The sequence below is a fragment of the Phoca vitulina genome, unplaced genomic scaffold (assembly GCF_004348235.1).
Source record: "Phoca vitulina isolate PV1807 unplaced genomic scaffold, GSC_HSeal_1.0 scaffold2, whole genome shotgun sequence".
NCBI classification, from domain to species: Eukaryota; Metazoa; Chordata; class Mammalia; order Carnivora; family Phocidae; genus Phoca; species Phoca vitulina.
This window is the reverse complement of record NW_022589705.1, coordinates 16,063,275-16,079,427: the sequence shown is the minus strand read 5'-3', so window position 1 is coordinate 16,079,427 and position 16,153 is coordinate 16,063,275. Positions and strand designations below refer to the sequence as shown.

The 16,153-nt window shown below is 33.6% G+C and overlaps 1 protein-coding gene across 6 annotated transcripts in view; it reads right to left on the bottom strand.

Moving 5' to 3' along the window:
• COL11A1 (collagen type XI alpha 1 chain) overlaps positions 1-16,153 on the bottom strand; it is a 201,881-nt gene that overhangs the window by 49,399 nt on the left and 136,329 nt on the right. For all 6 annotated transcript variants that reach the window (XM_032422477.1, XM_032422458.1, XM_032422466.1 and 3 more), the window contains one exon: positions 2,456-2,563. In XM_032422477.1, the coding sequence (XP_032278368.1) occupies positions 2,456-2,563 (108 nt within the window). The remainder of the gene's footprint in view (positions 1-2,455; positions 2,564-16,153) is intronic.

Genomic DNA, 16,153 nt, shown 5'->3' with positions numbered 1-16,153 from the left:
TTATTTAAATTCCAGTTGGTTAACATACAGTGTAATATTAGTTTCAGGTGTACAATATAGTGATTCAACACTTCCATACATCACCCAGTGCTCATCATTACAAGTGCCCTCCTTAATCCCCATCACCTATTTAACCCATCCGCCCCCCACCTCCCCTCTGGTGACCATCAGTTTGTTCTCTGTACTTAAGAGTCTGTTTCTTGGTCATGGGCTCTTTTACTCTCTCTCTCTCTTACTTGAGTCTTTCAAAACTCCCACCATTATGATTCCCCCTAAAGGAGAGTCCAAACCTTTATTCTCCTCCCTCAATAGTGTATAACATGGGAATTCAATAATATGCCTCCTAACATGGCTCTTACTCTAAGTAACTCTCAGATTTACAATCCTGACACTGATTAATTTGGGGATAGAGATTAGGCCACAGTTATTGCCATAAGTAAGTCATGTGGATATTCCTGGCGCTTGTTTTCCATTTTCTTCCTTCCAAGGAGGTAGATTGGTGGTTAAGTTAGCCAGGGACTTGCCTTCCACAGACCCCCCCATCTTATCTTTTTTTTTTTTTTATGCAAGCCTTAGTCTACTAATAATTATATAACATTTTTATAACACAAGTTGCTCAGAGGAGTTAAGATCCCAAATTTATATTTGGATTTAGGAAGAAGTAAACGACCGCACTTAACATATTAGCCAACATTTTCATCAGTTTTTGCTAAACCTCTGCATGGAGGTCTATGGGTACTTTCCCCTAACACTTGTATAACCATTTTATGCTACTATCCCTAAATAGACACCTTCTTCAAAAATACGAACTAATACAGTGCACTGCACTGAGTTGTTCTCAATAACTATTTGTTGAACAAAAGGAAAATAGAATGAACATCTTGGAATTTTTGTTGGTAGTGGGAATAATTGAGAGAGGACAAAAGGGCAGAGCATCTTTTTCCCCTTCTTAGTCATTGTATCATCAATCACCAATGAAACCCAAGCCCAGATCTCAGCTTTTACAAGGAAGGCCTTCTGTTAATAATGTCTCCTCTATTTTACAAAACTAATCTCTTATTATCACTTTCAGAACCTTTCCATATTTTTATCTTTGCTTCAATATTTTCCTTTTTTTCTTCATAAAACCAAGGTATTTAACCACTTTAAAACCCAGCATTTTAATATATTATCTTCATAAAATCCTTGACTTCTCTAATTAGTGTATTTTCAATTTGTATAAGAAGAAATGTATATCTTTTTATTCTGTATGCATTCTTCACTGTGTTGTGCCAAGATATGGGTACCTTGGATTTTTGAGTGAACTTCTAGGAGAAGGCCTAAGTCTGTCTTTTCTATCCCTTTCTCATGCACAACATACTATAAAAGTTTGTAGGAAGTTACACAGTTTGTAAGGGGGGGGGCAAAGAATGATTTTTTCATACTTGTTAACATCTCAGAAAACAACGTCTGCATTTTCAACATATTTACTAAGTTGGAAATATGTTGCTTTAAAAATTTTCTCAGCAAATAAAAGTGCTTTTTTGTCACCAAAAAATCTATCTACAGTTGGTATGACCCCATTATAATATTTCTGAAAGGTAGTAGATCACAGAGAACAAGCATTTTAATTTGGAAACAATATCACAAATAGTAGTGAGAGAAAAATGCATGGACAATGAAAGCAACTTGCTAAAACTAAAGTCTTAGTAATAAATCAGTTAGTTTTAAACTAGGTTATATATATTAAGACTTAAATATATACAAAAGTACTGAATTCCTATTTTTATGTATTATGGTCAACCATTTTATCCACCTTTATTGAATGAGTTTGTGTTTTAATCTTGGAGAATGAGAATTTTTTAAGAAAATTAATATGATTAAATAAAAAGCAGAAACAGAAACCGAGAAGAAATCTTGACAAAGAAACATAAGCCTAATGAATAGAATATAGCCCACAATCATTTAAAAATAAAGTTATTAAATCCAATAAATATAAGATAAAATAATTGGTTAGATATTTCCCATCTCATTCACTGTAGATCAAAACTCAAATTACATGAGATGGGCAGCCACTTTCTGTGGGTTTCATTTACAGACTTTGGAAATACTGGATATGAAGTTGTAATACAAGAGGAGTGAAAAGTGCACACTTTTCGAATATAAAGCAGCAAAGTATAGTTTTAATCAAAACTCCAATTTTATTTTTTAAAAGGAGGAAAATCAGAAGCCTTTTACATTAATAATATCCAACTCCCTCACAGGTCTTAGAGTTTCATAAAGTGTGGGAAAATGTCATCTCATTTAATTGAATTTGAAATTTTCTCTATTATAAATATAAAAAGAAATGTGTTTCTATGCCAGCCACATATGCAGAGAGAAGGCAGTGGAGTATGAAGAACTAATATCCTTGAATAAAAAGTAATAACTTGTGCAGAATGGCAGTATGATATATTTTCTCCTTGAAATTACTTACAGGAGCACCTTTCTCTCCAGCTGGACCAGGAGGACCCTGGGGGCCTGGACGCCCTGGCAAACCAATTGGGCCAGCTGTACCTGCTGATCCACGTTCTCCTGGTGAGCCCTAATACATGGGGAAAAAAGCGTTTTGTCATTAGCGATGGGAAAAAGTGATACTGGCTTAAGAATCATTTATTTCATAGTGGAATCTTACAGTATAGTAAATAATGTAAAAGTCACTTTCAGACAAACGGGAGATCTCAAATAGGAACGGTTGTACTCATTATTTGAATGATTAATTTCTAGACCCAATATTAAGCACAGATATTGAAGTTAGGAAAATATTGATAAGATGAAAAATTTTAATTTGTAGATCTTCAATATTTTACAGATATCATTCTTTAAGTTTTCACAACTGTTCATAATGCTTTATAAAACATGAATCCAATAAATAACTTATATGATTTTCTCTCTGTATTATTATGGATTAGCAGAAAAATTTTCTAGACTAGTATTTCTCAAAGAGATTTCTGGGCTTCACCTCAAACTTGCTGAATCACAATTTCCAAGTCCTAAAAATGAGTTCAGAAATCGTCGCTGCTTTAGACTACGAATATAATTTTTTTTTACAAAATAAAGTTTGATAATCATTATCCCAGAGTTTGGACTTTTTCCCAGAAAATAAGTCCTTAAATTTATCTTGGAGTCTGACAGGGATCATTGGGTTTTATTACAAACATTGGCAATATAATTCATATGATTAGATATGTCCGACTGAGTTTCAAAGAAGATGCCATATATTTTCAACTAATTTGCTATAAAAAATACCTAATATGTAAAATTAAAAAAAAATAACAGTGTGGATACTGCCTTCATATTAATTCCATCTATCAACAATTTGAGAAATCATTATTTAAAGAAAGAATAAAAGAAATGAAAACACATTTACTAAGTCACATAAAGCTCAAGTATAACCTATTTACTATTTCCAATTTTATTTAATAAAAAAATAACAAGAACGTTGTCTTTGAATTAGATTCCTAGATGGGTGGTTAAGTTACAATTTATCATTTTCTTTCATGATTGAACTAAATCTGAAATATTAGAAAATAGGATTATTAATAGTCCTCCTTATTTAGATAACATCTTCAAAACTCATAGAAGAAATGACTTATAAAAGCTGGAAAATACAATACCTTAACACTTATTTTCTAAAAGTATACTTCCCATATAATTGGAAATTTTTTTATTATTCAAATATGAATTAGTGACTTTGTTCTAATTTATATTTTATGAGGTAGAGAACCAATTACGTATAAACACAAGAACAGTGATAATAATGACAACAATTTGTATTGACATAGTGCTTGACAATATACAAATCCATTTTACATTCATTTTGTCATTTTATTACCACAAACATTCCATAGAGTTGATAGTGCAGTTGTAGCCCATCAGTTGTAAAGGTGAGAAACCTATAGCTCATCATAATCATGTAGCTAGTCCAAAGAAACTCTGATCTTGGGCTCCTCCAAGTGCTTTCTCTACAAAGCCACCCACCGTTTCTCTCAAATGGAGACATCAATGACTCTCAGGGGCTATTTAATCAGAATATCTTTAAATTTAATTTTCTTGAAATATTCATTGATTACAAAAGATTACAAAAATATTTACTACTCAATTTCCTGATATTATTTTTCTGGCTAAATTCACAAGGTACATAGAATAGTTGTTTATTTATCTAGGTATCTGAATGCTAACACAATTAAAATGAATTAAGAGAGTACAGATTCCAGACCATTGGTAATAATTTAAGAGTGACACTAGAAAAAGTGATTTTCTATTTCATTTTAAATTTTTTTTTTCTTGTTATGTTAATCACCATACACTACATCACCTGTTTTAGATGTAGTGTTCCATGATTCATTGTTTGTGTATAACACCCAGTGCTCCATGCAGAACGTGCCCTCTTTGTTTTGTTTTGCAACCACTGTTACACTTTTTAAAATTTTAGGGTATCTTAAACTTAGGATATAGAATTTGGAGAAACTTTACTAAAAATATGGCTAAAGAAATCATGAAATTTAAACTTAATATAAACAGAAGTGGCATTTTTGCACTATAATAAGTACATATTTAAAAACAAACCTAGGAATTGTTCCTCATGTTGCATAATAATTAACCAAGAACTGTGTAAAAATTAAATTTTTACCAATTACATATTTCAAATACTAAAGAACAAAGGAAAATTGCAGTTAGTATTTTTTTAGATAATAAACATCTACTCTCTGTCAAAATGTTTTTTGAAACCTAATCAAATATTTTTATGGAAAAAAAGTCAACCACAAGTGGTGTAAGTGTTAACAAGGTAAAGACTTTGGATGAATGATTTTGGAAGACAGTGCAGAAGAGAAAACTAAGAGTAGAGTCCTCTATGTGTTTTTGCATTCAAGAGGTACTGCCCTAAAAGTGAAAGGAATGTAAAGATTTGTCTCTATTTATTAGAGAGAGGGAGGTCAGAAGGGAAGCCTGGAGGTTGAGATTGAGGGCAAGGACGAGGGGGGAGAGAGAGGTAGGGAAAAGGAAGGAGGAGCAGAGAGACAAAAGGAGAGGAGGAGGAGAACAAGAGGAATAAGAACAAGGACCCTGAAATTGAGAGAAACGCAAATGTGTTTCCTGAATTACAAAGAGAGGAAGAAAAACTTCAATAAAGAAAGCACTCTTTTTTTTTTTGTAATAGAAAAATATCAACAGAAGACCGTATACAATGTGACATCCCTAAAGATAAATCTCTACTTATCTGAAAAACTGGTGCGTACATGATTGCATTACATTTCTATTTTAACATTTTACTTGTGAAATCTCAGGAAAGGATTACTACCCATTAGTGTTATCAAATCTAAACTAAAGCATCCAATTTAAGTGCTGAGATATTTTATTTGTAATTGACTATACAAAAGAGATGCAATTTTGATTTGTCAGACCATGGAAATTTTTCTCTTTAATTCTGTGTTACATTTAAACCCCAACTGTTGGAAGACTACATGAGGAAGATGTCACATTAGACTGTGTTGAGGTCAACAGCTATGAGACTGGAATGATAAAAGGGGAGATTCACTAGGAAGCTGAAATGTATATTAAAAAAACTTATTATTTTCCCATTATCAAGCCTATTAAACAATTATTGTGCTAAGTACTCTGCACATGCAATATAATTTAATTCCAATACAGTTTGCCTATTTTTCAGATAAAGGCCATAAGGACTTGATGTGCCATGATCCATACAAAGATTTTTTTCTAAGTACTGAGTATTTCATAAATAAAAGGTGAGAAAAAAAAGAATCCCTGATTGTTTGTACCACTATAATTCATACATATTGTGCTAAATTTTAATAAGTGGGAGAAACACAGCCATTTAAGACTACTTCTCCCAGAATGAGCTCATATTTGTTGAATACCCTCTAAAATAAGAAAACGTAAAAGAATTTATGGCAATAGTTATGTCCTTTGTCCAAAGAGTCATTCTCTGTTATTGATATCGTTCATTTAAACTTCGTTAAACAGTTCATTAGAATCTTTGCTTTTTGTCACTGTTTCTTACAAGTTTATTTTTAATTTTCAACAACAAAGAATTGTTTTCAGTTTTGAGAACTATTTAACACATGTGTGGGGCTTTTTCATTATGTTCCACCTGTGGTTTTAGAAGCTAACTCTTCTTTCTTTTTTTATTTGAAGCAAGATTCTTAAATTTTCTTTTTTTTAATTTTATTTATTATGTTACATTAGTCATCATACATTACATCATTAGTTTTTGATGTAGTGTTCCATGATTCATTGTTTGCATATAACACCCAGTGCTCCATTCAATACGTGCCCTCCTTACTACCCATCACCAGGCTAACCCATCCCCCCACCCCCCTCCCCTCTATGGACTCTGAGAAACAAACCCTCAGTTTGTTTCTCAGAGTCCATAGTCTCTCATGGTTCGTCTCCCCCTCCGATTTCCCACCCTTCATTTTTCCCTTCCTACTATCTTCTTTTTTTTTTTTTAACATATAATGTATTATTTGTTTCAGAGGTCTGTGATTCATCAGTCTTACACAATTCACAGTGTTCACCATAGCACATACCCTCCCCAATGTCCATTACCCAGCCACCCCATCCCTCCCACCCCCCACCACTCCAGCAACCCTCGGTTTGTTTCCTGTAACTCTTCTTTCTTATGTACAGAACTCGAAACTGTTTGGGTTAATGCTTCTTTTTGAGAATATATTTATCCTTGATCTTCTCCCCAAAATACTCATATATACAAACTCGGAATTTTTTTTACTTTTTATTTTAGTATGTAATGTGCAAGTTATTTTCTCCTAATACAACACATCTCTCATTGTTCCTCTAATACAATATACCTGCTGTTATCTCTCAGTGGTTGGTCAGTCTTATATTCTACCTTGGGAGGTCTTTGGTCTTTTCCTGTACTATTAAACTTTTAGCCATTCTTTAGGCCCAAGATAACAACCATCTTTTCTAAAAGTTATATTATTCTAAGAATTTAAAGCATGAAACATCCTTCTAAATATTCCTTATACAACTTACCATAGTATGCTAGGTTTTCTACCACTATTTTCTGAAGAAATTAATGTAGCATTTGGCCTGAATTTTGTCCTGTAAATATCTCCATGATTTCTTCATTGATACTTCCAAAGCATAGAATATTTACTATATGCATCAAATAATTATAAATAATATTAATAAATACAATAACATGATAATAGAATTAGAGATATGCACTGGTCTTTCTACAAAATGTCTGAACATGATAGATACGTTAAAAAATTTAGGATCTAAATGTATTCATGTGTAGTCAATAGAAATTTCCCAAATTTGCAGGAGAAAGAGCATTATTTGAATATATTTCCCTAGAAAATGTGGTATAAAAATTAAGAGAAATATATATTTCCTTAGCTGGATACATTATGCCTGACATGTTATATGAAAATAACTAATGGCCTTTGCTTAAGAAAAGAATGCTTATTAATTTTCTAGCAAAGTATGTTTAATATTTAAAATTAATCAAATAAAATGTTCATGTATATCAAGTAGAGAAAGAATGCTGATTTGAATCAATGACAATGTTTAAAGTTTGTAGATATTATATGCTATTTTTTATGGCAAAGCTTAACTATTTTAATTACTCCCTTGGAGCATTCATAAAATTAAATTTCAGATTGCCATCTTACTTGTGGAACGTGCATTAAAATTAACAATAAAAACATATTACTTTCCTGCAGTTAAAATATTGCTCATGATCTTGTCACAGCTCATTAACTTTAAAACAGTGGATGAAAACAATAAGAAGAGACATTTTGGATGTATATTTGTGCCCTAAAGTATAACTGTGATTTCTTTTTCCATTAGTTATTTCAAACATTCTATAAGTCTAGATTTTTAATAACAGCATGCTCTGCAATGATTTTGTTTTATACTTCTATAAATGAAAAGTGAAAATCTCTGATGATACATACCTATTAAGCAAATGATCTTACAAACATGCAAAATCTTTTAAAAATATTCCCAAGCCAACTTTTAAAAGAATAAGCCTTATGAGTCCTTTAGTTCCCAACTGAACCACTAGAGAAATCTCATTAAAAAAAATAAAAATTTAAACCCCGTATTAAAAAAAGAACCCATTTGCACATTCTACAAAAAATATAGTTAGAATCTACTTTCTTGTGACACTGACTGGGAATACAAAATATATTATGGTAGGTAGCAGCCCTTGAGAGTCTCATGGTGCACATGCATTTTTTTTTTTCCATAAAGGGTAGACATTTATAGTGATAGAAAGTATTGCATAGCTCTATAACTGGCTATAGTAAAGAGCAGAGGGCTTTATGATGGTCAGATAAATAAACATTTACATTTAAAACAAATACATTTGCATTTACACATAGATTAAATGGATAATGATCAGCTCCACAAAGGTAGGATTTTTGCTTATTTTTTTCATTGACTTCCAGAACTTTGAGTAGTTACTCGAACATAGTAGACCCTAAGTAAATAAACATGTCCATAGTATGTGAGTATGTGTGATCTTTCCCTTTCCGGCACTGGAACCACTAACATTCCCATCTTGAGCAAACTGACTAACCACTCAAAGGCTCACATTTCTCACCAATAAAATGGGGACAGAAATAGTCTGTCCCCAGGTTTTGTGATGTTTGATGTTTAATGTGGTGATAGCTCTAAAGGTCTTTAGGTCTTTGAGCAATGTCTGTCTTAAAAGTATGAATGTAACAGATCTTAGAGATCTGTTGGACATGACATGGACATCTACATATTTCAAAAATAGATATGCAATTTCAAATGAGTGTAGAAGTAAAATTTTATAGAAGAGAAAACTAAGATCCAGAAGTTTACATGGTGTATCTAAGGTTATACTGTTAAAAGAAGGGTAGAGAGTTTTCCACAAAATGATATCTTTAATCCTAATTTAAACTGTCGGTATACTCATCTTTTACACCAATGACGAATATTTTACACATCAGAAGTGCCTAACTGGAAAGAACTCACAGAAAAAAATGCTAAAAACTATAGAAATACCATTTTCCCACCCCGTGATTTAAATAGCAATGGGGACATGGCAAGTTAAACATTTTCCAAAGGCATTCAGTAGGTTGTCTTTTTATTTTTTTTCTTTGCTGTGCAAAAGCAGAGACAATAGTACATGCTGACTTGAACGAATTACAATGACCATGATGTCGTAAAATATTGCTTTATTTATTTATTTATTCTGCTATTTTAATACTAAATATTAACCACTACAGGTCACGTGTTTTTAACTGAAAGGTGGACACATAGCTGCTTTTAAAAGGGAGAAATTTGCATTTCTCTCTATAGTTAAGTAACTATTGTTAACTTAATCCTCTTCTAGCCCCTTCCTCTAAACTTTACAGTGAAAATACAAGAAGGAATAGTATCAGTTTATGTTCTTGGAGCAAAGAGAATGGTGTGATTATTTCTTTAACCCTTCACACACAGGAGAGCACCCAGATGAGTATTTCCTGTTATTTTCACTGGGTGTTTCATATTCTGAGGAGCATTTGTAAAGTAAATGAAAGTGGTAAACAGAGAAATCATCTCATCAACATTCAGTTAAAAGCAGCCCACTAGAGAGTTTTATAGAAGAGAAAACTAAGATCCAGCTTATATGGTAGATCTGAAGTCACACTGTTAAAAGAAGGGTGGAGATTTTTTCCACCCTTTTTGTATTTAGAAGCATAAACACAAATTTTTACAAACAAGAGCTATTCAAGTAGGAGGAAAAAAAATCTGCCCTTTCTTTTAAAGACAACTTGACCTTCAGGACAAAACCGAGGAAATTCACACTCCCCAGATTACATGTATTTTAGATCATACAAGCTGAAAAGTCAGGAAAATAACAAGCATTACCAGAATTTAAAGCATAAATACTGAATGATCAAGTCCAAAACCTGTAATATCTTAATCTTTGGTCATTGATCCCCACCATCTCTATACTTTGCTCATTCCTGGTTGGATGTCATAATAGGTTACCTGGATTCCAACAGAGAAAATGTGCTCTATCTTAAAAAATATAGTATATGATGAATTAATCAGGAGATTTAATCCTGCTTAGAATTTATCTATTTCTTGGATCAAGGACTAGGTAAAAGCCAGTGAAAAGAAGGTTCTCTGGAATAGGGCATAAAAACAAAATTAGAAAAAAATAGGAATTATGATAGGAGAGACCTATAAACTCCTAAGAAAAAAATGACAAGAAAAAATAATAGCACATAAAGAGGAAAAAAGAGTCAGAATGATTAGGACATAGTCATGAAATAGAAGTCATAGGAAAGGCGTAAAGTATGTATGGCACAATTTTGAAACCTTGGACATTTACCTTTTAGAAGCTAGATGTCTGGCCCCCTCTCATACATTTTCTCCATATCAACTCCTACCACTCTCAGGGGAAAAAATGTGGTTGTAAGAAAAGAGGTTGTAAGGAAAAGAAGGTGTTTTTCCTAAATGTACCATTTTATTTTAATCTCCTTATTTTTAGAGAAAGAACTATTGGCAAGAGGATGGTTCCATGCCAGAAAAAATATACAGAGAAGAGATATTTAGGGAATGCATTTTCCTTGATTTTGTTTGGTGCAAACGTAGGTGGTAGGTACAATCTGAGAATTTGCTTGCATAATATGTATATATATAGTGTGTGTTTACATAAATACAAAACGTTTACTCAAGTTTATGTTCAACATGTGAGAAAAATGCTTCACTGCCTTCCTTTCTTCTTTTCAGTCCTTTGTTGCTTTCTGCTTTGCGTGTGTGCATCGAGATATCCACTTAGTGAGTAAACCCCCTGAGATCAGAAAACATGCCTGTGCCTTGATTGGCATCTATTACCAGCTCTTGTGTACAACATCATGCATACAGTGAGCACTTGGTTTTTGCCAAACTTTAAAAGCCCAAAGACACAGCACCCTGTTGGGATCATTTTGTTTGTCTTCAGTGGGAGCACGAAAAACGGTTTCTTAATACACAATCACTTCAAGTAGCACAACCTTTAGAAAACTTGCTTTCATTGATAAAACTGATTTTTATTTATAGCTATAATTAGAACATTAAAAAAATCATTGTTCCCATCTCATCTTCTTTGTGCTGTAATTTAATATATAACTTATTATTTATTATGTTACTTTATCTATTTCATATCTGTCTTCTTCAGTATACCATAAGTTCTTTTTAGGAAATATCTGTTTAATGAATCTATTTAACTTGAGCTTAATAGACTGGTATATTCAGATATTTATTTAATTACAGTTTTTCTGTAAGAAAAGATTTTAGCAGCTTACAGGGAAGACATAAAAATATAAGATAATATAAATAAAAAATAGACAAAAAAAGGATTAGACAAGAAAAATAGATAAGCAAGTAACTTTTTATTGGCAAAAGATAGAAGCAATAATATTAGTAATCTAAAAATGTATACAATAGACCAAGGTTTTTCCCAACTTCAGGCCATGATCTACTCATGGGTTGTGAAATCAATTTAATGGGTCCTGTCCAGCACTTTTAAAAATAATTATAATAAGATATAATAGATAATATTAAAGTATATCACATGTATTTTTGATAGAATTGAATTCAGAAAGTTACAAAAACAGTCATAAAGCAAAACAGTTATTTTTTATTGGATCTCAATTTTAAATCCGTGATTTTTGTAAGTCAAAGTCAAAAGAGAATTTGGTTTCACAATTCATAACAGTTAAAAGTAAAAAAAAAAAAAAAAAGCTAGCTAGCTGCTCAAGAAATTACAAAGATTTCTACAGCTATGATTAGTAAGAGATTTCTTCTAAGGATATTCATAGCAAGGGCTGCGCATCAAGCAATCTCCCATATCCTCAAATAGATCCTTTTTGGTTGGTATAACACCACATATCATAGTTCCTCCAAACATAAGCCAATGACATCTCAGCTGGACCTAGCAGAGCTTCAGTAAGCCCACTTCTGTAGGATGTCATAGCAATGGGACAGAGCTAGCCCGAAGTACATTTCTGACTACATGGATTATGAATAAAGAGAATGGATGTCAAAAATATTTATAAATAAACAGATGGGCACAAGGATGGATGGATGACTATGAAATATTATATTTTGCTTTGTATGGATCAGAATATGTAAAAAATAGTGTATAAGGTACATAATTGTGACATGAACAAACTTTAAAAATCTCACTGTAAGCAAGAACTGTTAATTGATAAAAGCCCTACTTAGGGCTTTTAGTTTTAGTTCATCAATATCCTGTGCAATGAGGGAATTTATTTCTCTAGTAATCCAGAAACACACAGCACACCTAGGCTCCTTGAAAATTGCATTCTAGGATTAAGAAGCTGAAGATTCAACAGTGTACTGAAAAACATCTATAGTCATTAAGGATTCAACCTGTACATCTGTTTAAGCAGTTTGAACTTTCATTCATTTAAATTAAGCTACGGTTATAAGAACCACATATAGGAATACTAAAGCCAGTTAGCTGTGATATTAACTCCTATAACTCTCTTCCTTTTGAAAAAATATTGTTCACAGCACTAGAGAAGGATTAAGAGGACTTGGGAAAATGCAACTGAGAGAGAGGGGGGTAAAGAAGTAGAGAGATTGAGAGAGGGACAGGTAGGGAGAGAGAGGGAGAGGAAGAACAATTAAGCAGATTTTGCAGAGTGAGAGGTATACATATTTGGAAATGAGTTTGTGTAATGTGTTATCATGACTTTTTGTCTCCAAAGGACTATGAACTCGGGTCAGTTGTTTACTTTCTCTAAGCCCCAGATCCTTTGCCTTTAAAAATGGAACCTCACACTAGTCAGAATGGCTAAAATTAACAAGTCAGGAAATGACAGATGTTGGCGGGGATGCAGAGAAAGGGGAACCCTCCTACACTGTTGGTGGGAATGCAAGCTGGTGCAGCCACTCTGGAAAACAGTATGGAGGTTCCTGAAAAAGTTGAAAATAGAGCTACCATATGATCCAGCAGTTGCACTACTGGGTATTTACCCCAAAGATATAAAAGTAGGGATCCGAAAGGGTATGTGCACCCCGATGTTTATAGCAGCAATGTCCACAATAGCCAAACTGTGGAAAGAGCCAAGATGTCCATCGACAGATGAATGGATACAGAAGATGTGGTATACAAACAATGAATCATGGAACACTATATCTAAAACTAATGATGTAATGTATAGGGATTAACAACAATAAAAAAATTAAAAAAAAAAAGAAGATGTGGTATATATATACAATGAAATATTATGAAGCCATCAAAAGGAATGAGATCTTGCCATTTGCAACGACATGGATGGAACTGGAGGGTATTATGCTGAGCGAAATAAGTCAATCAGAGAAAGACATGTATCATATGACCTCACTGATATGAGGAATTCTTAATCTCAGGAAACAAACTGAGGGTTGCTGGAGTGGGGATGGGTGGGAGGGATGGGGTGACTGGGTGATAGACACTGGGGAGGGTATGTGCTCTGGTAAGCACTGTGAATTGTGCAAGGCTGTTGAATCTCAGATCTGTACCTCTGAAACAAATAATGCAATATATGTTAAGAAAAAAAAAAAGAAGATAGCAGGAGGGGAAGAATGAAGGGGGGGAAATCGGAGGGGTAGACAAACCATGAGAGACGATGGACTCTGAAAAACAAACTGAGGGTTCTAGAGGGGAGGGGGATGGGAGGATGGGTTAGCCTGGTGATGGGTATTGAGGAGGGCACGTTCTGCATGGAGCACTGGGTGTTATGCACAAACAATGAATCATGGAACACTACATCTAAAACTAATGATGTAATGTATGGGGATTAACATAACAATAAAAAATTTAAAAAAAATTAAAAAAAAGAAAAAAAATGGAATGATAATCTCTACTGGGTCAGGCAGCCAAGAATCAAATCAAATAAAGATTATAAAGTTCCTAGCATTAAGAGTTGAAAGAATAAACACTTCTAACATTACTTCATCTCCCTTTTCTATTTCCTTTACCTTTCACATTCTTTATTCACATTCTTTCTGCAGAGAATCCATCACTTAAATATTTTTGCTTTAATATGAATAACCAAAACCTTCATCCCTCTCTGTTCTTAAGAATTTCAGTCCTGCACTTACCATGACTTGGTCAGTATCTCAAAGGGAAAGTTAATATAGATGGATATAAACTCAGACCCATCTACTATAGAATCAAGAAGTTTACAGGATATTTTTGTATACCTTTATCCCTTATGACTTAGAATTTCATTGTCTCTCACCAAGTGACCAGATATATGCCTCTGATATTTTGACATCACTCTTTGATCAACACTGCAAAATAGAGCTTATCTTTCTTGCCAAAAAAGTCACCACTCCTTGTGTTTACTATCAATTGCAAGGTAACACCATACAAAGTCTTGAAGCTCAAAAGATAAAAATTAACATGAACAAATTTTCTGAGTAAGTTATGGTTTACATCTAGAAAATCAACAGTTTTTCTTTTAATCTTTTCATTTGGAATAAAACTTTTTCCAATCAAATTTCACATGTACATAATTGCTTTAGATGGAGTAAACCAAGGTTTGTTTAAAACTTGTTACCAGGGGTGCCTGAGTGGCTCAGTCAGTTAAGCATCTGACTCTTGATTTTGGATCAGGTCATGATCTCAGGGTTGTGAGATAGAGCCCCGTGGGGGGCTCCACACTGGATGTGGAGCCTGCTTAAGATTCTTTCTCTCTCCTTTACCCTCTACCCCCCCTTAAAAAAAAAGATAAAAAACTTGATACAAAGTATAAGTCATCACCATATACCTCTTTACTATAATTTATAGCAATTAAAGCAATAGCACAAGGAACTAACACATATGAATGATGTCTTTAGTTGTTTCTTTTGCATCAGCTTTGAGGAGATTCAATTGGTTGATGCATACAGAATTGGATATGTGAATTTATTATAAGAAAGGGTGTTAGTTCAAAATAAATGAACTCACAAACCTCTGTGGAATTCAAAAGCCTCTGTGGAGCATTTCTATTAGCAAAGTAGGAAAGCCTTTTAAAATCTCTTGTGACTGCTGAGAGGTTTTGGGTTTCCATGTGAGAGTGTTTTGTCTTTGTTGTTGTTGATCCTGACCAGGTAAAATTGCTCCAGGCATGGAAGGCGTCACCAAACTGTCATTCTCACAAGGACACAAGCTTGAGGTCATCACTCAGCTTTCATCTTTCCTCACTGCCCACATCCAATCTTAGTAATAAATCCTCCTATCCTGCCTTCCTCGTGTTTGTTACATCTGCACTGTTCTTTGACTTCCTACTGGCCTTATCACTGGCTCACTCATATCATGACATTGATCACTGAGCTTTTATGCTCATCGAGTCTCTCCCATTTCTGTTATATATTACACACTAATAATGACATTTTCCCTAAAATTAATTTTTACTCCAAAAGACTGTATTTCATTTTTTTTCTCCACTTGCTCCCAAAACTTCAAATCTTCAAATTACTTCAACTTACCATTTTAGAACTTCAATAATCATATGCCATTCATATATCTGCTTTAGCTTTAAATTATGTTAATACATAGCAGAGTGCCTGGATCCTAGCGAGAATTTATCAAATTTTAGTCCTTTTCCCAATGTACTCCACTTTGGTAAAATCAGATATTCTCTAATACTTATTTTTTTTCTTGCTCTTTTTTTTTTTTTAAGATTTTATCTACTTGAGAGAGAGAGAATGAGAGACAGAGAGCACGAGAGGGAGGAGGGTCAGAAGGAGAAGCAGACCCCCTGCTGAGCAGGGAGCCCGATGCGGGACTCGATCCCGGAACTCCAGGATCATGACCTGAGCCGAAGGCAGTCGCTTAACCAACTGAGCCACCCAGGCGCCCCTTTTTTCTTGCTCTTAAATCATCTTGAAATCTTCTGCCCTCTGTGAAGCCACCTCCTGCAAGGATTTTTTTCCGCTTTCTCTTCTTTTCCTCCCGCCCTTGCAGAATTCATATTTATGGTTTGTATGCCATTAGGCATTTAATCATTGACTGTCTAATAGTGCTGCTTAGTGTTTGGTGTGTTTCTTTTTGAAATGGTTTATCTTAAAGTCACTTAAAGGGATATATTCCATGGAACTTAATTGTGTATGGGGAGGTAAACACCAATTGCCAAATAAATCGTGT